Here is a 20,149-nt window from a genome sequence, read left to right as displayed (position 1 = left end):
ACACAAATCAGAGCCAAGTAGATCTTAGCAATACAAAAAACTTTTTCAATAGGGCTTTAAACTTTCTCAAAGTCATCCTACCCATTCAAGCCATAAAACACAGAAGTCAAAATCTTAAAAAGATAAAAACTTTCAGACTAAGATTACCTCTTAATTGAAATGTTGTAGACGCTATTGCAGTATTGTGCTCCAAGATTCACAAACACAAACTGATTAACACACCCAGACTGATCATGAGAAGAAGAAAGAATGACAAAAAGATGAAATCAGAACAAAAACAAAGGCAAAAAACCAACAACCCAAACTTCTAGCTGAAAATTAATCCACTGAACACAGGACTAATTACTTGATGATATTTGAAAGCGAGCAATATACTTAGATGAGAAAAGGCAGAGAGTAGAAGATTGAAGTTTCACCTGTGAAATTGGAGACGAAACTGATTTACCTTCTTCTCTTTTCTATTGCAGTGCCTGAGGCTTTACAAAGACTGCAAATTATGGAAAATTAATTTCAGATGAATTGATTTTTAGAGATAAAGGACAATTAGTTCTGATATCAGAGGTCAAACAATAGAAATATTTGATTGATTTAGTGTTCACCTGGTTGGTTTAGCACGATTATCTTCAGTCACAAATTCCTGTAAAGGAGAAATTGTTCTATGAGTTGTTTAAAATAAGACCTATTTTTACCTAGAATATCTAGAGTCCCTTTTGTTACTAATCCCAACTTACTCAGATTCCTCTGCTAAATATGGTTCAGACCACAATAACTATCAAACCAAAAAAACTATTAGCTCTGCCATGTAATTTGCCGATGATCAATTCCCATAATCTTTCTAAGAAAAGCAATCATATCAATTGATGCCAGAAGAAAAGAAGGATCCCAAATAATTGAACCCAGAATCAAATATAAAATACAGATTGATTTCATACAAACAGATAGTTCAATTCTAAAACAAATAGATTTGTCACCAAAGATTCAAACTTTCACACACATACATAAGCAATAGCCAAGAAAAATAAAACCCACAACGTTTTTCTCCAAAGAAAACAAAGGGTTTTCAACCAAATCAAAACCCTCAGCCGAAAACAGTGAGGAATGAAAACTTACCAAGTGAGTTCCAATTTTCCTGATGCTTAAGCTATAGCTTGAAGCAGTGATGAGAACTCTTGCTGTGTGGTAAGGAAAGGGTGAGTTTGGAGGTGGGATTTTGTTGTTGGTGACTGAAATAGACCGGCCTATGGAGAGAAAAACCGACCCCCAATTGAAATCTCCGTTGAAGAAGGTGGCGTTGGAGGAAGAGCCGCAGTTGAAGAGGTAGTCGTCTGAGGGAGTGAAGGACCGTTTAGAAAGCAGGATGAAGAAAAGAGAGCAAAAAAGTCGGGGTCTTGGGAGGCTTCTGGAGGAACTGAGGAAGAGAGAGGAAAAAACAAAAAATAGGTCACTGGCAAAGGCGTAAAAAAAATCCAAATGAGGGCAAAAATCGTCTTTTTGCCTACGAATGAACAGTAACGCGGAATGAACAGTTAACTCATCTTTTATATATGTATAATTTGTATAAGAAGATACAGAGGCATGACCATAATGCCTGAGCCACATTATGAATAATAATCGTCTTTGCTGCTTCCTTTCGGTATCTCTGAAGTCATTGCCTTTGTTTTGTGCTTGCTCAGTTCTTCTGAGCAAAATTTTCCTTTAATATCGTTTTAATTGCACCTTTCGTTGTCCATTAAGCTTCCAGATGATTCATCAAGTCTTTAATCTAATTTTCTATATTTAGCTGCATCAAATTATTGCTCTCTCTCTCTGAAAACAATTTCATAATATGATGTTTGTCTGGTGACTCTTTTTGTGTAATATCCATACAACTCCTTTCACCAATAGAGAAATTTCATTAACGAAAGGAACTGTAGCGCATCTGCCAACTTAAATATCCTTTTATCTTGCTTTATGTATATTTGATAATGGCACTTTATGTCATGTTTTTGCACCCTATTTGAAATGTGATGCATCTCAAGAGCTGGCCATAATGGTTTAACAAAATTTGCACTGTTTAATGTTAATATGTTTTTTGCAGGTAAGATTTGTTTTAATTGAGGTAAGAAAGGGAATCTAGAAGACAATTACTTTAGTTCTTGATTGTGCTCATGGCCTCTGTAAGTGTGACTCTTTTATCTGGGTTAAGATACAGCAGTGGAATTACAGTTGCTGTCAATAGTTTTCCCAGTGAGACATTTACATTGATTGTTTTTCAGGGATCATTAGCATTACAACAGCAGACATTTTGTACATCAGTTGATCAATGTACATAAAAGCTTTTTGGCTATTCTTTCTAGCTAGTTTGTAGTTAAACCTCAGCTCCAAATCAGTATGAAAAGTGCCCCTGAGATTGTACCACCAATAGTGGCTTACATATCTTTAATATATCTATTTAGAACTAAAATAATGCCTTCTCTTCTTCGTTTTACACAAGCTGATGTTGATGGGAATGGATTTCTAGATTACGGAGAGTTTGCATCAGTTACAATTCACTTGCAAAAGTGGAGAATGATGAACATCTCATTTGAGCATTTATATTTTTTAACAAGGATTGAAGTGTATTAATAACAAAAGGACCCGCAGCAAAGCGCGGGCTGCCTCACTAGTATCAAACTATTTTTTAGGGCTGGTCTAGTTTTTGTGTTTTACGATGCTTTAGTTAGATGTTCCAATATCAAGACGAAGTATTGGCACTTTGAAAGATGTGTTTCGTACACTTATAAATCATGTCTCCCAAGGACACAAACACAAAAACATAGGTAAAATAGCATCAGCTATTCGACACGTCAATTGATTTTTTGTCGGTATGGTCGGCTACTTGAGACATATAGAGCCAACAAGAGTATTGAGTAGAAAACTAGAAATGCTTTGTTCGATAATGTTCGATACACAACAAAAATTAAACTTGTCGATTCTCCTTCAAAACTTCCACAGCTTATCATTGTCATGGCTAAGAATTTCATTTCTGCATTTGTTCGAAGATCCCTGCTTATGGCTTTTTGGATCCCTTGTCAAATGGCTTCTTCCGAAGGTTTATCCTTTGTTTCAACTGGCTAGGGTTCCTGAAGATTTCTCCGGTCTGTTTCGCTTCTTATCTTTCTTCACGTTATATATACATGTTAATAGTCTGTTTCACACAGAATTCCAGCCATAAGTATAGAACTCAATTCACTAATGCTGTGGAAAGAACCCATTGCCATCAAAAGAGAAGCAAACCTTGTTAACATTGGGCATCTCGTGGGAGTTCTTAGAAATGAATAAAGGTGATTTGGCTTACCTCTGGCTGCGTGGTTATGCACAGTCTATTGAATAAAGCTTGGCTGAGGAAACTGATTTCAGAAACTATTCTTTGGAATGAAAAAAACCAATGTTTAAAACTAACTACATGACACAAAGTTTACATCCTACATTATTCAAATAAAGGAAAGAAAAACAGTTGGGCATAACCAACAAATTACACAGCTACCAAAGAAGAAATTCTGAACCACACAACCGAGCAGCTCAAATACTTGAATGCAACATCCAGATTCCTTGCTGCAAAAAGCTAGCTATGTATTATGCATTAAACCATGGTGCTAATTCAGGGGCCAGGGAACATCGGCAAAGAGGACAATGAGGATCGATCTCCAGCCACTTAACAATGCAAGGTCCATGAAAAACGTGCAAGCAAGGCAATCGACTAGTGTTACGTCCAACCTCAAAGTCATCCAAACAAATAGCACAAGTCCCGAGTTTCGTAGCTTCAAAACGATTATGTAGGTCCGCTCTAGTCACTTCATCATCAAGATGATGCATTATTTCAATCCCTGTAAATCGTCGCACATGAATGAAATCATTAGGAATCAAGGGAATGGAGTTTTGAACAAGATAAAGTATATCTGCCACAACTTTGGGGAGATCTAATTTGTCTCGAGGAGGAAAATGGGCGTTAATAAAGTCTACGATCAAACGCCCTGAAGAGGATTGCATAATACTAGTAGAATCGTGGTTGTATAACTCGGAAGGACGGACTGTAATGGCCTTTGTTGTTGTTGTGTGGGGGATCACCCAAGTTTCTTGAGTATCTCTCTTTGTTTTTATCTGATCTTGAGTATCTCTATCTGGTGTAAAAGCGTGTTGGGTTTCGTTGAGGAACATAAATTCGATCTTAAGCGCATCATCATCACGTAGTGGGATCTGGGACGAGGTATCAACAGACCTCCATAGTAGACCGTTCCAACTCACAGAGCATCGATTGAAAGCATTGATGGTGAGTAATGTCATGATTGAAGAATGAAGAAATGAATGGCAGGGATGTCCTGCTCAGCTACTAAGCTAATGTGTAATTTCAGAATGAAGAAATGAATGGCAGGGGCGTCCTGGTTATATATACTTTAGAAACAATTAGGAAAGCAACTTGGACAAGGATTCCCAATCCGTTTCTTATTTCTACTTGGACCAAGATTCCCTACAGGGCCCTCTAACCCACTCAATTAATTTTGATCATCTAAAGCCGAACAATTTATGGGCTGGTCCAAAGACCAAAACATCACGTGCGTGGAAGTGGAACTATGAGAGACATATAGAATCCAAACTACCTCCCAAGACCCCGACTTTTTTGCTCTCTTTTCGTCATCCTCGGACGACTACGGCTTAGTTTGGGATTGTTGTGCTGTGAGAGAAAGCACTCCTGATATTGTTGTGAGAGAAAGCACTTCTGATATTGCTGTGAGAGGAAGCAACTGAGGTGTTTGGTAAACTGTTTATAAAAGTGTTGTGAGATCGAAAAGCAATTTCTGAGTGTTTGGTAAGTTATAAGTAAAAGTGCTTTGACTGGGTATAATTACCAAAATGGTCATATATGTTAAAAAATGCCTCTAAAATACATAACTTTATTTTTGATTATATAACCATACCAAATTAAAAAATTTCTCTTGTATTGTCCTTATACACTAGTTCAAATTATCAATGCATCAGTTTTATCTCAATATGTTTATTAATTCTACAAATTATATAAGTAATTTTAAGTTTTTTGTAATCTGTTTGGTTATATATTGCTAGGACTGAATAAAAGATTTCCCTTAAACAATTTAATATTCTGTTTTACTATTATACAAAAAAAATTTAGCCACAACTCAATAGATTCAATACAACTCTTTTTGCGCTAGTGTATTGTGAACAGAATTCCATAAGGAAGTTTATTTCATTGAAATGATATCAATCCAAAATGGAGACTACTGATGATGAATACAAAACAACATTAAAATCAAAGTACCCAAAACCTGAAGGTCAATCCTTAAATTATCACACAGACTTGTACAATGACTAAAGCATACTCGAAGAAGTCATCCGTCTTACAGCACTCTCAATTAAAGAAGCACAAAAGTTGATTCAAGTCCTTAAAGGAAGAGAATTCAGAGGAAGGTTCCAGTGCCTTTGACAATTTTCTTCACCCTTGTCCAAAGAAAGAGGAAAGGAGAGTCCCATTTTGATTGTAACTAGGTAAAAGCAACACCAAAAAAGGAATAAGGAAAGTGCTAGGCCAAGACCAACTCCAATTAACATCACTCATTTCTTTACAAGACCAATCTTTTGCAAGTCTAAATTGCAACCAAATTTCATATCGTTGCCCAGACAAAGCTAAAACCAAATGATCATCCATGCCATAACAAAAGCCCAGAAAAGCAAAATAACAATTCAAAACCAAAGAAACCGAAAATTAGCTAAACGTCATTAGGAAAGATAAGTTCTTGAAGAAGAATAATAGGGATCGAGCATAAACCATCAACCAGAGCCCAAAAATTTACACCCATTAGATCAAATGGCACCCACAGTCGTAATCTCCTCATCATCACAACAACATAAAAACATAACAGGAACATCAACCTAGCCTTTTGATTTCAATTTTTCTCAAAGAACATCGAAATTTGCACCTATGCATCATGATAAGCCTGAAAAGCATCCCCAGTGAGCCTGCAAATCCTCCACTCCTGCATAATCTTGGCCCCCATTTCCTCATAAAACTTAATCGCATTCACATTCCAATCCAGCACAACCCACTCCACATTCCCGTTCCCCATCTTCACCGCCTGCTTCGCCACCGCCGAAAGTAGCATTTTCCCCAGCTCTTCCTCTTGTAGCACTCCCTCACAAACAAGTCCTCCACATAGAAACCCGGCTTGGCGAGGTCATCAAAACAATCAAACAAACCAAAATAGACCCACCACCAAGAAAGATGAAGAAATCAACTATTGAAAGACATAAAATACGTTTTGCATTAACAGAACACAAAAAAAACTCAAAGAGTAATATGCCCAAAATCTAACAAACCCAACAACCCAAAAAGAAAAAAATCAAATCTAAAATCAGACCAAGTATTTCGGCAAAGAGTTGGTAAGAGGTTCCCGTTTAGAATTGGGGACGACGCTGCTCTATCGAGTTTCTGATGAGGATGATTGATGCTTGAACAATTCAATGACCGTAGAAAGGGAAGGAGGAGAAGACAATCACGAAACGAGAGGAGCTCTAATTTCTGATGAGAATGATGATACTCCTCACAGAGAGGAGGAGAAGTAGAGGCCCTGTTCCAATGAGGATTAGGGATTGACGACAAACAGAGGAGCAGAAGAACCATGTATCTGCGATGAAGAGAAAAGATTGAGTTGCAGGATTCAATGTAATTTTCAGAAAGGGCGAGGACAAAATAGGTAGTTGAATATATTTCATTAGAAGCTCCGTGTTTTTTCGGAGCGGTTCCGCAGAAGCAAATTCTAAAAGCTAGGAATTGCTGCTTCTCAGAAACAGCTGTTGGGAGAAGCCGCTTCGAAGAAAATCAGCTTTAAGGAGTTTTACCAAACACCTTGATCTAGGCCCAAAAGCACTTCTTAGTTCAAAAGCAGCTTGAGAATCAATCCCAAACTGGGCCTACCTCCTCAACTGCTGAACTGCGGCTCTTCCTCCAACGCCACCTTTTTCAACCACTTCTTCATCGGAGATTTCAATTCGGGGTCGGGTTTTCTCTCCACAGGCCGATCTATTTCAGTCACGAACAACAAAATCCCACCTCCAAACTCACCCTCTCCTTACCACACAGCAAGAGTTCTCACCACTGCTTCAAGCTATAGCTTAAGCATCAGGAAAATTGGAACTCACTTGGTAAGTTTTCATTCCTCACTGTTTTCGGCTGAGGGTTTTGATTTGGTTGAAAACCCTTTGTTTTCTTTGGAGAAAAACATTGTGGGTTTTAGTTTTCTTGGCTATTGCTATGTATGTGTGTGAAAGTTTGAATCTTTGGTGAAAAATCTATTTGTTTTAGAATTGAACTGTCTGTTTGTATGAAATCAATCTATATTTGATGTTTGATTCTGGGTTCAATTATTCGGGATCCTTCTTTTCTTCTGGCTTCAATTGATATGATCGCTTTTCTTAAAAAGATTGTGGGAATTGATCATCGGCAAATTACATGGCAGAGCTAATAGTTTTTTTGGTTTGATAGTTATCGTGGTCTGAACCATATTTAGCAGAGGAATTTGAGTAAGTTGGGATTAGTAACAAAAGGGTGTGCCCTTTACTCTAGATATTCTAGCTAAAAATGGGTCTTATTTTAAACAACTCATAGAACAATTTCTCCTTTACAGGAATTTGTGACTGAAGATAATCGTGCTAAACCAACCAGGTGAACACTAAATCAATCAAATATTTCTATTGTCTGACCCTCTGATATCAGAACTAACTGTCCTTTATCTCTAAAAATCAATTCATCTGAAATTAATTTTCCATAATTTGCAGTCTTTGTAAAGCCTCAGGCACTACAATAGAAAAGAGAAGAAGGCAAATCAGTTTCGTCTCCAATTTCACAGGTGAAACTTCAATCTTTTACTCTGTGTCTTTTCTCATAGTATATTGCTCACTTTCAAATATCATCAAGTAATTAGTCCTGTGTTCAGTGGATTAATTTTCAGTTAGAAGTTTGGGTTGTTGGTTTTTTGTCTTTGTTTTTGTTCTGAGTTCATCTTTTTGTCATTCTTTCTTCTTCTCATGATCAGTCTGGGTGTGTTAATCAATTTGTGTTTGTGAATCTTGGAGCACAATACTGCAATAGCGTCTACAACATTTCAATTAAGAGGTAATCTTAGTCTGAAAGTTTTTATCTTTTTAAGATTTTGGCTTCTATGTTTTATGGCTTGAATGGGTAGGATGACTTTGAGAAAGTTTAAAGCCTATTGAAAAGGTTTTTTGTATTGCTAAGATCTACTTGGCTCTGATTTGTTTTTTTTGTTTTTTTTGTTTTTGAGTTTTAAGTACTTCACTTTGTAGATATACTGTAGTTGGATTACTGCTCACTTTCATTTGGTAAGGTGAGAATTTTTCTCTGAATTTCTCGCTTTACAGAAGTCAACTTGAACATGTGCTATATAATTTGATATTTTGAATTGGAAGAGATTTTGAAACCTGTTAGATTGTCTGTAGCCCAAAGATGATAAAAAAATTTGCTTGGGTTGCTTGATTTTCAAGAATTCAGACATTTGCTCTGTCTATAGTTCACACAACTATAAACCATTTGTTTCCAGATTGCCCTTAAACAAAGCGTGGAATAGTTTGCAATATTTTATACCACCTAATAATATATAGTAGCAACTCAAGCGGCATATAAATCATCTTGATTTTCATTATTAAACAAATGTGATTGTCTGTCAAAAAAATTGGGATTAAAGCGATGAGTTGATTTTCAAAACAAAATCCTACTGTGAGAGAAGTTATTATTTTTCAATTTCTCATAGATTTTGGAAAACTGAAAAGATATCGTTTGCAAAGATTAGGAAGAAATCTGTACATTTGATGCGGACAATCATTTACTTTTCTGAGGTGTTACCCTATTTTGAAATGAGATTATAATGCATATACACTTATTATATGTCTAAAAGTGCCACATATATTCAATAGAAATGGGAAGACCAATCCTATGCTTCCCAGACCTACAACCCTTTGGACCACCACTGCAAGAAGAGCCAACCACTGCAACACCAAACCATCCTGCTTCCGATAGAAAAAGAGCCATTCAAACAAGCAGAAGAGAATTATTCACCTCTGAATCGAACATAAAAGCCAAGAGGTAAATATTACAGAAATTTAGTTTCTATAATAACTACACTACTATTTTTGGTACGAATAATTAAACCCGCTTGAACCAGTGTTTTGTAACCATGAATAATTATTTGAATCATCATACCTTGAAACAAGGTGCTGTACACAATATATGATAATTCAAATTCTCTCTTCTAAAGCCCCAACTCCTTATGAATAGTGAATTTCTTATGAATTTTGTTTATGCAATATGATTAATTTGAGGGTTACACTTATTTCTTTATCCGAATGCATGTAATTTTGTAACATTTTTTCTGAGCTTTTGGGGGTGTTCTTCACGTTTCTGTTTCTAGGTTAGCTTACCATATACCTCTACTTACATGATAAGCTCCTTGCAATATATGCTGATAAGGCATATGAAGGCTAAATGGTATTTCATGGTCTCTCATGGCTATTTTGAATCAGATTTTTGTTTGACGTTATTTTCTTGATATCTAGGAGCCAGAGTATGGAGAGAATACAAAGCACTTTTTTTTTTTCAAGGAGGTCTGTTGTAACCTGAAAACTAAGTTTATCAGGAATTGAATGCAGTCATTTTAATCGATTTAGATGCTCTACTGCAACTTTTTGTTATGTTCTAGGGTTTAGGGCTATAGTTAATGATACTTATGCCCGGCTTTATCTGAGGAAAAACCATAATATTGTAGCAGTGACTGTGGCCTTCTATGGAACTATGAATAGGTGTTAAGTTGAATCACTGAACTTGAAAAATGAACCACCTTCGTAAGATTTGAAAACCGGATATTGCAATTGTACATTGTCCTTGAGTCTTATTTGTTTTGTTTGATTCAGATATCAACTTTTCATGTGACAATATTGAAAAGCTTCTGCCTTGACCTCCATAACTTAAGTATTTGCTTTTCTCCAGGGATACCTACCAGTCCTTATATTTATGCAGACAGCCTAATAGAAGTCCTAAAGAAGAAGCATGTTGCTTGGACATGTAAAAGCTCTCCACAGCGAGAAAGAGAGAGATTTTCTGGAAAGTTCAAGCTCAAACTAAGAGAGAAGAAACAAAGAAATAGAAAAAAGAAAAGAGGTTTGTTTTCTATATGGTTCTGTTCTTGCTTTTTCTTTATCAGATTTCTGTTTTCCAGATTTTAGTGGTTTTGGTTTGATTTCTTATGTTATCTCTTCAGTTTATCGGACAATGTAAATAGAACCCTATTGAAGCCATGAAGATATTTTTATGGAAAGTGTAGCCTATAGATGATTTCTTGGTTGTACTCCAGTGGCATTGAAATGATTAATGTTTATGAAAAGTATGTTAAATGATCAATATAAAAAAATGATTTGTGTTACTATTACTTTTGGTTCAATTTGGACCCAAGTTTGCTTAGGGTTTAGTCATTTGGGTTACCTCTGTAGAAGTCACACAGGTTGTTCATTTCTTTCTTTGTCTGTTTAACTTTGACTTCAATGATTGTTTAATTTTGTTGGGTGAAATTTGATTTTTATGTTTCATAAGTGTAGTGTGATGTGATATGAAAGCTTTAGTCCACCCACTCTCTATGATGTTCTGGTGTTCAGTTTAGCGTAGGCATATATGGTTTCGGTAAATTGGAAGTTCTTTAGGGGAAGTAGCCAGATAGGATTTAGAGTAATTGGAATTTGAAGAACTGTGTAGTGTGTGGTATGTACATGGAGGAGTTTCAGATGAGGAATCAATTTAATTCAATTTTAAGAAGCGCAACTATGTTCTTTTAGCTTTCCCTTTGGAAAAGGATTGCAATATTACTTTATATTCTTATGTAGATAATAAAGAAACAAAATGTATCTCATCCCTGTGAAGAGGCCTTCTTAGAGCAGTGAAAAGTCTTTACAAACTCCGACACTCAAATAAATGATCTTAGGATAAACCTTGCGCATACAGGATCTCAATAGAAAGAGCTTTTGGAAAATCTTGAGAAGAGTAGAGCTCAAAAGGAAGAGCTTTGGAAAAAGATTCTACATAGCGAGGCTCAGAACAAAGAGCTTAAGAAAACTGAACCTCAAAGGAAAGCACTTAATGAAGTGCTTTAGAAGATTGAAACTCAAAACAATACTTTGGAATTGTAATTGTTCTCACTCAAAACTCAGTTAAAGTATCTTTTGTTTTCAGTGCAGAATTGCACCTTACTTTGGATTTTACTAGGTGTTTTTTACTATTACTATTAGTCTATTTACTTGGTGTTCATACTGTTAGAATGAGAATTTAACACTTTCACTGTTAGAATTGAAATTGTGAGAAAAATGTTTCCTTTCTCAGAAGATAGAGAAATCAATTGCAGAGGGAGTCTATATTGTTCTTCTCTGTGTTCAAGTATATTTTTGTTCATGGGAATTCTATCGGTTGGCTAAAGTTATGCTGCGAGCATTAGCTTTGAATCATAAATTTAATTTCAATTTTGTTTACTGCTCTTTACATTTAGAAAGCGTGTATGGTAGTAAGGCCAGGTTTAGAAATGTGGTAGTTGTTCACTCTTCAGGATTCATTTAAGCTTGCCAATATGTTTGAAAAAATTTATTTTTTGCTGCTTCCTTTTGGTATCTCTGAAGTCATTGCCTTTGTTTTGTGCTTGCTCAGTTCTTCTGAGCTCAAATTTTTCCTTTAATATCGTTTTAATTGCCCCTTTCGTTGTCCATTAAGCTTCCGGATGATTCATTAAGTCTTCAATCTAATCTTCTATATTTAGCTGCATCAAATTATTGCTCTCTCTCTGAAAACAATTTTGATAATATGATGTTTGTCTGGTGACTCTTTTTGTGTAATATCCATACAACTCCTTTCACCAATAGAGAAATTTCATTAACGAAAGGAACTGTAGCGCATCGGCCAACTTAAATATCCTTTTATCTTGCTTTATGTATATTTGATAATGGCACTTTATGTCATGTTTTTGCACCCTATTTGAAATGTGATGCATCTCAAGAGCTGGCCATAATGGTTTAACAAAATTTGCACTGTTTAATGTTAATATGTTTTCTGCAGGTAAGATTTGTTTTAATTGAGGTAAGAAAGGGAATCTAGAAGACAATTACTTTAGTTCTTGATTGTGCTCATGGCCTTTGTAAGTGTGACTCCTTTATCTGGGTTAAGATACGGCAGTGGAATTACTGTTGCTGTCAATAGTTTTCCCAGTGAGACATTTACATTGATTGTTTTTCAGGGACCATTAGCATTACAATAGCAGACATTTTGTACATCAGTTGATCAATGTACATAAAAGCTTTTTGGCTATTCTTTGTTTTCTCATTCCGTTCTTTTTGGAAACAATCCACCAATTATTACTGCGACTACAAGACCCGCAGCATCGCACGGGCCTTAGCTAGTTATTATTCATAATTCACTCAGAGGCAACGAGGGAATTATGCTTTCCACTGTTTATTGATCAATTCAAAGAGCATTTCTTTGTGCCTGAGCATAAACGTTCTTGGAGAGTCGCCGCGAAGTTCCTTAGTACCAGGAACTGGAAGAAGGCCTTTGTGTCTTATTTTTTCGACCTTGGTGTTTCAAGAAAATAAAACAGAAAGGCACATCTTGATGCCATTTATGAATAGGCTATTGTTCTGTCAATAGCCTAAGACTGTCAAGGCTTTATAGCGACGCTATCGCAAGACTAGTGCTGACTCAAGACCTCTTCAGTCAAGACAGAGAACTTTGACTTCGATGTCTGGGGGGCAATGTTTGAATCCAAAATTAACATTTTTTCCCGACAAGGGAGACTCGAAAAAAACCGGGCCAATATCCGTGGCCCAAGCAGTATATTTCCGACAAGTTCGAAATATATTGTTTAGAGGCTAAATAAAGCCTACTTGGAGACCAAGTAATCTTGAAGTAAATCTGAATATTCCTTGATCTACTATTAATTATCAAATATTTGATAATTAAGGATAGTTGGTTTGCTTACCAAGATGGAGCAGGAGGAAGGGATGTGGACGTGAAAGCAGGGGATTTTATTGATTAATGAATCAAAGGGATGTATATATACATGCAATTAAAGATACGTGCATATGAGTCCTCGCGAAGATATATAATAAAGGACGCGAGCGCGGACGAGTTGGTCTGCTCGCGAATATCAAGTTGGCCATATATATATATATATACTTCCTAACTAAGGAGTGGTGAGACAATTAAAGAAGGGATCATGGCCAAGAACCATGCATGCAAGGAATAAGAGGGGTCCCATATATATTGCAATTAAGCCATAATGGACGTGGGGGAGATAATAAGGTAATCATCCTTGATTACAATTCAACAAGGTATATATATATATATATATATACAGATCCAATCCAGAGTGGAGCTCCGCTTTGAAATTAACATGTGAAGTTCGAGTTTTCGGTCACTTTTCGGTCGCATATCCACATCTCAACCGTTCAGTTTTTAGGTACTACTGTATAGATCATCTCTGCAAATTTTCAGCCAAATTGATGATCATTAAGGCATCTAACTCGTTTAAACCAATGGAAGGACTGAATCTGTCAACCTGAACCGTACTAGCTTTAAGGCACTTATCAATGCCTTAACGATCATCATTTTGGTTGAAAATTTTCAGAGACAATCTATACACTAGTACCTAAAAACTGAACAGTCGAGATGTGGATATGCGACCGAAAAGTGATCGAAAACTCGAACTTCACACGTTAATTTTCAAAGCGGAGCTCCGCTCTGGATAGGATCTGTATATATATATATATATATCTATCTATATATATATATATAGATTGCTCAGTGGTGGGCCAATTAAGGAAGGACGTACTCCTTTGCATGATGGACATCCTTTGCTGCCAATGATAAGCAAACAATCATAGTTACCCATGCAATTAAGGGTTCATGGACGCGAGCAGTTTGAAATCCTTGCGAAGATATATTAATATATAGGGGTTGTGACCACTTACCTAATTTTAACCTAAAAATTGCCTACTTACTCCACCAACAGTTTTTTTAACCCCACTTACCTTGTTTAAACCCAAGTGACATTTTTACCCCCAATCTAATCTCTCTCCTACTATCACTCTCTCTCTCTCCGCCATACACATATCCATACCTAGGGGTCGTCAATGGGCAGGGCAGGGCCGGCCCTGCCCAAAATTAATGGGCTCAGGCCGGGCCGGGCCGGGCCAAAACATATTTTTTTTATTTTTCGGGTCGGGCAGGGCCGGGCTTCTCTTAAAAATCAAGGCCCAGGGCCTTACGGGCTTTTTAGGGCCGGGCCGGGCCGGGCTTTTTTGGATGGGCAGGGCCGAGCCCATTATATTTATATGTCATATTATTTTGTTAAAAAAATACAAAAACCTATGAAAAAATGATGATATGTTAATTATTGAACAAAATAAAATACAAAATTAAAAAAAACATATGGCCGAATGCAATAATTAGTTCAATATAACTACATAAAAATATATTAATACAAAAATTGAATGGGCTTTCGGGCGGGCTTTAATGGGCATATAACGGGCCGGGCCTGGGCTTTGAACCCTCCGCCCTAGCCCTGCCTCGTGCCCAATGGGCAGGGCCGAGATGGGCTTTTCTGAGGGCCGGGCCGGGCGGGCGCCCATGGGCTTTTAGGCCCGCGGGCCAAATGATGACCCCTATCCATACCCATACCCATACACCAGATTTGACCTAGACTCCATCAGCTCCTCTGACTTCAGCCATCTCGACGCCGACAGGGACAGGACGACGACTCCAGCCCGAACAGCGATCTTAGTGGCCTCAACAACGACTCTAGCCCATAGGCGAAGACTCCACCTGATCATCTCCTAGCACTGGCGACTACTCCACCTGCACACCTCCGCCAGCGACAACCTAGATCTCACCTGCACACCGCCGCCAGCGACGACCTCGATCTCACCTGTACAAGCTGACCTCGACCGCCCAGACGCCGACGACTCCCTCTCCGGCGTTCAACCACCGACCCGAGCCAGTCGATTGCATCCCAGCTGCAGCGAATCATCTGTTATTCGACCCAGACCGAACCCGCCATTGACAACCAATAATCATCTGCCATTCGATTCAGACCAGACCCGTCATCAACAACCACTGCTCTTCCCTCAGATTTCGACTTCAACCCAGACTATCGACATATAAATTGATATATATATATATATATATATATAATTGAACATATAAATTGATCAAGGGGATTGATCAATTGTGCCTGAAGTGTATTTATTTTGATTTTGGGAGTTTATGCAATTCACCGATGGACAATAATATAATTATTATGGGGCAATAATATGAGTATTGGGGGGGGCAATAATATGTATATAAATTGATCAATTGTGCCTATCGTGTATTCAATTTGGTTTTGGGAGTTTATGCAATTCATTGGAGGGCAATAATATATGATTATTGGGAGGCAATAATATGATTACTGGGGGGCAATAATATTATTATTGGGTACTATTAGGGGGCAATAAATTCAGACGCCGGAATCCGGTCACTAGTCCTGTAGCCGAATTCCGGATTCCTGTGAACTGTCGCCAGTCGCCGGATTTCGGTCACCGGCCACTAGTCACCGAAGCACAGCAAGGTGGAGGATGACTTTTCTCTCTAAGTGAGAAAGGAGAGGGCAAAAAAGTCTCAAAAATAAATAAAAAGAATAAAATAAGAATTAATTGGGTAGTAAGAAAATAATCCCTTAGAGTGTTTTGGGTAAATGGGGTTAAAAAAAAATGTTGGTGAAGCAAGTGGGCAATTTTGTTGTTGAAATTGGATAAATGATCATTTCCCCTAATATATATGGAAGACGTGCATGCCTAAAAGTTGTTTTCCAAGAGGCAATTAATCTTGCCTAGAAGATTGCTACAACAGAGTTAATCTTTTATTGCCTACCATAATATCAAAACTATTAAGTGTTTTGATTTGATTCAAAGGCCAATAACTGTGGTCTAAAATATAGTATTTCATTCCTATTAGGAAGGAGAACATAGAGAGCAACCTATATATAGAGGCTAAAGACGAACAATAATGGACAACTCTTCAATCAATCAAACAGATTATCAAAGCCTCTCCGGAGCAAACTTACCTGCAACCTAGTTGCAAACCAGCGAAGCAAGGGTAACCCCCTCGCAACCCAGCGAAATTAAAGATACGCTTTAGCAAACCCCATGCTTTCTCTCAACTTCCCAGTTATTGCTTTGCTCAACCTACAACGTTGAGTATCAATTCGGTGACGCGAAGAGAGATCACAACTAAAGCCCTTACCCGTAAGGTAAGAAGTCATTTTCCAAAAGGCAGAGAAAAGAACCTTGTGACTAGGTTGGTGCTCTCCTCGTCCACATCGTTTGATCAAGAAGTCAGGTCAAGGGATTCTCCGACGACTGCACCCCATGGTGTTGGCACGCCTGCACACACGCTCAAAAGAGACTGTTTGCACCCATAATGGTTTTGGAGCCAAACAGGAGGAAATGTGCAGTGAAGAGAGAGTGAGATTGAATTCAGAAATTTGAGGTAACTGAAAAGCTGAAACTTATCCTGAGAAAAACACCGGATCGATCTTAAGAATTTGGGTCTGCATTCACATTTCAGTATTAAAAGGGTAGAAAAACATGTAGGGAAAACTTGGAAATTGGCTTTGAACATTTGGATCTGCATTCACATTTCATTGTCCAAGTTCTAGCCAATTTTCCATGTAGAAAAGCCTAGATCCGTATCAAAAGCGTGGATTCTAATCCAAAGAGCAAGGTAATAGTTCCCCCAAAAGAAAGGAAAAAAAAAATCTCAAGTCAAGTACCTTCTAGGAAATGGCAATGAAGGAGAGGAGAACCCAAAAAATGACTGGGACAACATTTACCTCTACTCATCCTCTGGTATTGTCCCATGTATCTCATTTATATTTCTAAATAATACCAGTTGTCCTTTCTGATCATGACAGGAAAAATAAACTGCAATAAGAACAAATGACATCCATACCCACGGGAGAGACAACAGATCTTCGTGCTTCTATTAAATTGTAGATACATTCTACATTACCTACAGGAGGAAAGAAATTAAAACCAGATAGCAAACACAGCCTAAAAGGCGTGGACTTAAAACTCTCTTCCAAATTAACCATGTACAGAACGGTTATTTAATATAAATTCCATTTCTAGAGCTCATCAAGAAAAAATAAAAGCTATCAATTTAAAATGTTTCCCCCTGTTCTTTGTTTCTATTCAGCAGCCCCTATTTTGAGGGGTATATATAAAGGAAACCTCCATCACAAAAAGGCAGTTGCAGCAGGATTTACAACTATGTGCCGAAGCGGGTGCGCAACGTCACCACCTCCTGCGTGCTTCACAAACTCTGCCGGAGAAAGAAAGGTGCCGTGGCATACACACATTATTCTTACTTCCTCTCCCTTCCCATATCGGTATAGGATTCCTTCTATTTTTCTCCCATTAGGACCGTCTCCTTTTGTGAAAACACAAGGCATATCCTCCATGGCATTCGTCCTAGTTTCCCTTCCTTTATTTTCTGAAGGATTAGGCTTCTTACACATGTTTTCCACGACAGCCCTGGAAATTCTGGATGCATGCTCAGGCGTCAATGACCCCAAAGAACGAAGGGTGGTGCCCTGATTGCTTCGTGGATCCTGATTACTAATAGGGCTTTTTGCTTCACCACAGCTGCTGGATCCTGTGATGTTAAGGGAAAACTATAAGGAAAATCAAGTAGCAGTCTCTCTTCTTTTGTTCCATCCCCATCACCTGTTGTCAAATCTTATTAATTTCAAACTCACAAGATTGACATTGGCAATTTGAAAAACCAGAAACTACAATCTCCAATGTTACAGTACATAAGAACCTTTCTGAACTATATAGACATTTATGGCACGGAACTCTTAAGTTTTCACCTCGACACAGATCAACAGAACTACCTACGGTCTATGACCATGCATCCAGCTAGCTAACTGGTTTGAGGTGAATGTCGGAGACAAACAACTTTCATGTTTCTTTCCTAGCTAGATTCGTCAAGTTGAACTTCTTACTCTCAGTCCAACCAATACCTTTCATCAGGCAGAGGAAATGACAACAACATTAACCAATTTTGCAGAGATGTACAAAAACATGTCCAGCTTGAATTTTAGAATCACCCTTTATCAAGATCCACTGGGTTAATTATCTTAAAATTTATTAAAATTAGAAATCAGTAGCAGTACAGTATTCTTGTAACAAAATACTGAAGAAAAAATGTTCCAATAGGAATGTTTTTTCTTCGAAACTTTACATGGCAAGTTCGGGACCAAGGATAACAGAGCTCCAACAACCAATCACATAAGCTAAGTTTTCTTGCAAACAACTCCACAATGGGCAGAGTAAGTTCAACCAACTTAGAGATACCCCATTGATGAGAAAGAAATACACTTCTCCGATAGAGATAATAGTTGACACACTAATAGCAACTTCAACAGCTTCCCTATAATTTATGTATAATAGGGAAGCAAAAGTCAAAATTTTAACATATTTCGAAGCAAAAGTCAAAACTTTAACATCTTTTTCTTTTCCAACTTCAACAGATCCCCTATTTTACAGCAATCTTTAAAATCTCCACATTCTTCCTTAAAATTTTAGAGATTGCTGTAAATATCGGAAATTTGGTTTTCTCTTTACTCACTTTCCCTAAAATAAGAATAGTTATAGGGAATCTGTTGGAGCAAAAGAATCTCATTTTTATGTAAAGTAGAGAAAAATCAAAATATAGAAAAGCTATTAGAGTTGCTCTAAGCACTTATCTTATCTATAAAGTGTGGAGTGAAACTTTAGGTCCCTCAATCTATTAATAACCAGCCATCCTAAGTTAAAATTGGCACTTTCTGAGAAGTAAACTAAACTGAACCCAACACAAGTCTTTAACTTTCACTCTTTCCTAGATCCAAAAACTTTTCTGAACAAACCAATTTTGCATTACAGTCCAGGGAGTGTATTAACCAACCTCATCGAGCACGTGATTAAAACACCCAACCTACAACAAAGCACAAAAGAGGAGACCACGTGGGAAACCCACGAAACCATCACACTCCAGAATAAATGAAAATATGAAGCCACCTAACCAATCAAACTAGTTAATGCCTAAGAACTAGATTCCAATCCAAGAATTCATGAAACCCAAAAAAAAATTATAAATAAATTATTAAAAAAAAAAAAAAAAAAGGTGATACCTTGAAGAGGTTTACTCTCCATTTCTGACAACCCCGACGAGCTTCCAACACCTTGTGACTCCACCGAGCCCTGAGAACTGGGCTGCAGGCCAAACCCCTGAAAGCCACCCAAAATGTCATTTTTACCCTTCGCCAAGGGATCCACTCCTCCACCGCCACCACCAACCGCTTGCCTCGCCGCCGTCACAGCCGGCCAAAACGGCTGCACCACCGCCGGATTATTCGCCCTCACCCCTGAAGTGGGTCCCACCTCAAATTCACGCCTTTCCTCTTCCTCCTTGCTGCTGTTCCTCTGCTTCTCGGACCTCCTCCGCTTCGCCGCCAACCGCCGCAGCGTCTGCAACTCCTTCCTCTTCCTCCACTCCTCCTCCGTCTCCGTCGGAAGCGACGACGCCCTCATCAGCCCAGCGTACGACGCCGCCTTCGCCGCCGCCGGAGCCGCCGAGTCGTCGTTCTCTTCCCTACAAAACGGCATAGTCACCGCAATCGAGGAAGATCGGACTAGCTTGCTTTTCTCGCTCCTGTCTACTCCGAATCTTCCTCCCAAAGACAGCCCCAGATTCAGCTCCAGCTCCTCATCCTCCTCCTCATATTTCGACTGCGACGCGTCGTTTCTGCACATTAATCTCTGCAGCAGATCTCTCGGGTACTTATCCATCTGAAACGTCAAGTTCTCCATTGCTCGCCTCCTCCCTTCGTTAGCTTCGCCCATTTAAACGACCCGCCGTTTCAGTCATGAACGACGATGAAGAATCCGGCGAGTTTTTGGTGGGAGAACACAGGGGAAAGCGAAGAAAACGAAAGAAGAAAGGAGAGGAGCGGAAGGGAGGGAGGGGGTACTTATTGGGTTCCGAAAATGC

General features: G+C 38.2%; 3 protein-coding genes across 3 annotated transcripts; 1 reads left to right on the top strand and 2 right to left on the bottom strand.

The window, feature by feature from the left end:
- Positions 1-233: 233 nt before the first annotated feature.
- On the bottom strand, positions 234-6,134 carry LOC112195807. Its single transcript, XM_040518821.1, has 4 exons — positions 5,992-6,134; positions 1,111-1,408; positions 600-637; positions 234-487 (listed from the first exon to the last, which is right to left on the bottom strand). Exons 1-4 carry the CDS (start codon positions 6,132-6,134, stop codon positions 442-444), a joined length of 525 nt encoding a protein of 174 aa, XP_040374755.1. The 3' UTR covers positions 234-441.
- Positions 6,135-6,492: 358 nt separating this feature from the next.
- LOC112199704 lies at positions 6,493-9,196 on the top strand. The gene is made up of 5 exons (XM_024340679.2): positions 6,493-6,590; positions 6,918-7,173; positions 7,656-7,693; positions 7,807-7,877; positions 8,962-9,196. Exons 1-5 carry the CDS (start codon positions 6,493-6,495, stop codon positions 9,132-9,134), a joined length of 636 nt encoding a protein of 211 aa, XP_024196447.1. The 3' UTR covers positions 9,135-9,196.
- Positions 9,197-17,067: 7,871 nt separating this feature from the next.
- Positions 17,068-20,149, bottom strand: LOC112197786 (ninja-family protein AFP1). Its single transcript, XM_024338621.2, has 2 exons — positions 19,290-20,149; positions 17,068-17,767 (listed from the first exon to the last, which is right to left on the bottom strand). Exons 1-2 carry the CDS (start codon positions 19,999-20,001, stop codon positions 17,349-17,351), a joined length of 1,131 nt encoding a protein of 376 aa, XP_024194389.1. The 5' UTR covers positions 20,002-20,149; the 3' UTR covers positions 17,068-17,348.

The sequence above is a fragment of the Rosa chinensis genome, chromosome 4 (assembly GCF_002994745.2).
Source record: "Rosa chinensis cultivar Old Blush chromosome 4, RchiOBHm-V2, whole genome shotgun sequence".
Lineage (NCBI taxonomy): Eukaryota > Viridiplantae > Streptophyta > Magnoliopsida > Rosales > Rosaceae > Rosa > Rosa chinensis.
Note: the sequence above shows the minus strand (reverse complement) of the source record. Positions and strands in the feature narration are given on the sequence as shown.

Excerpts from the sequence above, each read along its gene's own strand:
- LOC112195807 (XM_040518821.1), bottom strand. The coding sequence starts at position 6,134 with ATGCTACTTTCGGCGGTGGCGAAGCAGGCGGTGAAGATGGGGAACGGG. Across the intron at positions 1,409-5,991 it reads CAGGAGTGGAGGATTTGCAG|TTCCTCCAGAAGCCTCCCAA; the intron begins GCTCACTGGGGA and ends TCTCTTCCTCAG. Across the intron at positions 488-599 it reads AATCGTGCTAAACCAACCAG|TCTTTGTAAAGCCTCAGGCA; the intron begins GTGAACACTAAA and ends CATAATTTGCAG.
- LOC112199704 (XM_024340679.2), top strand. The coding sequence starts at position 6,493 with ATGACCGTAGAAAGGGAAGGAGGAGAAGACAATCACGAAACGAGAGGA. Across the intron at positions 7,174-7,655 it reads GGAAAATTGGAACTCACTTG|GAATTTGTGACTGAAGATAA; the intron begins GTAAGTTTTCAT and ends TCTCCTTTACAG. Across the intron at positions 7,694-7,806 it reads AATCGTGCTAAACCAACCAG|TCTTTGTAAAGCCTCAGGCA; the intron begins GTGAACACTAAA and ends CATAATTTGCAG.
- LOC112197786 (XM_024338621.2), bottom strand. The coding sequence starts at position 20,001 with ATGGGCGAAGCTAACGAAGGGAGGAGGCGAGCAATGGAGAACTTGACG. Across the intron at positions 17,768-19,289 it reads GGAGAGTAAACCTCTTCAAG|GATCCAGCAGCTGTGGTGAA; the intron begins GTATCACCTTTT and ends TTAACATCACAG.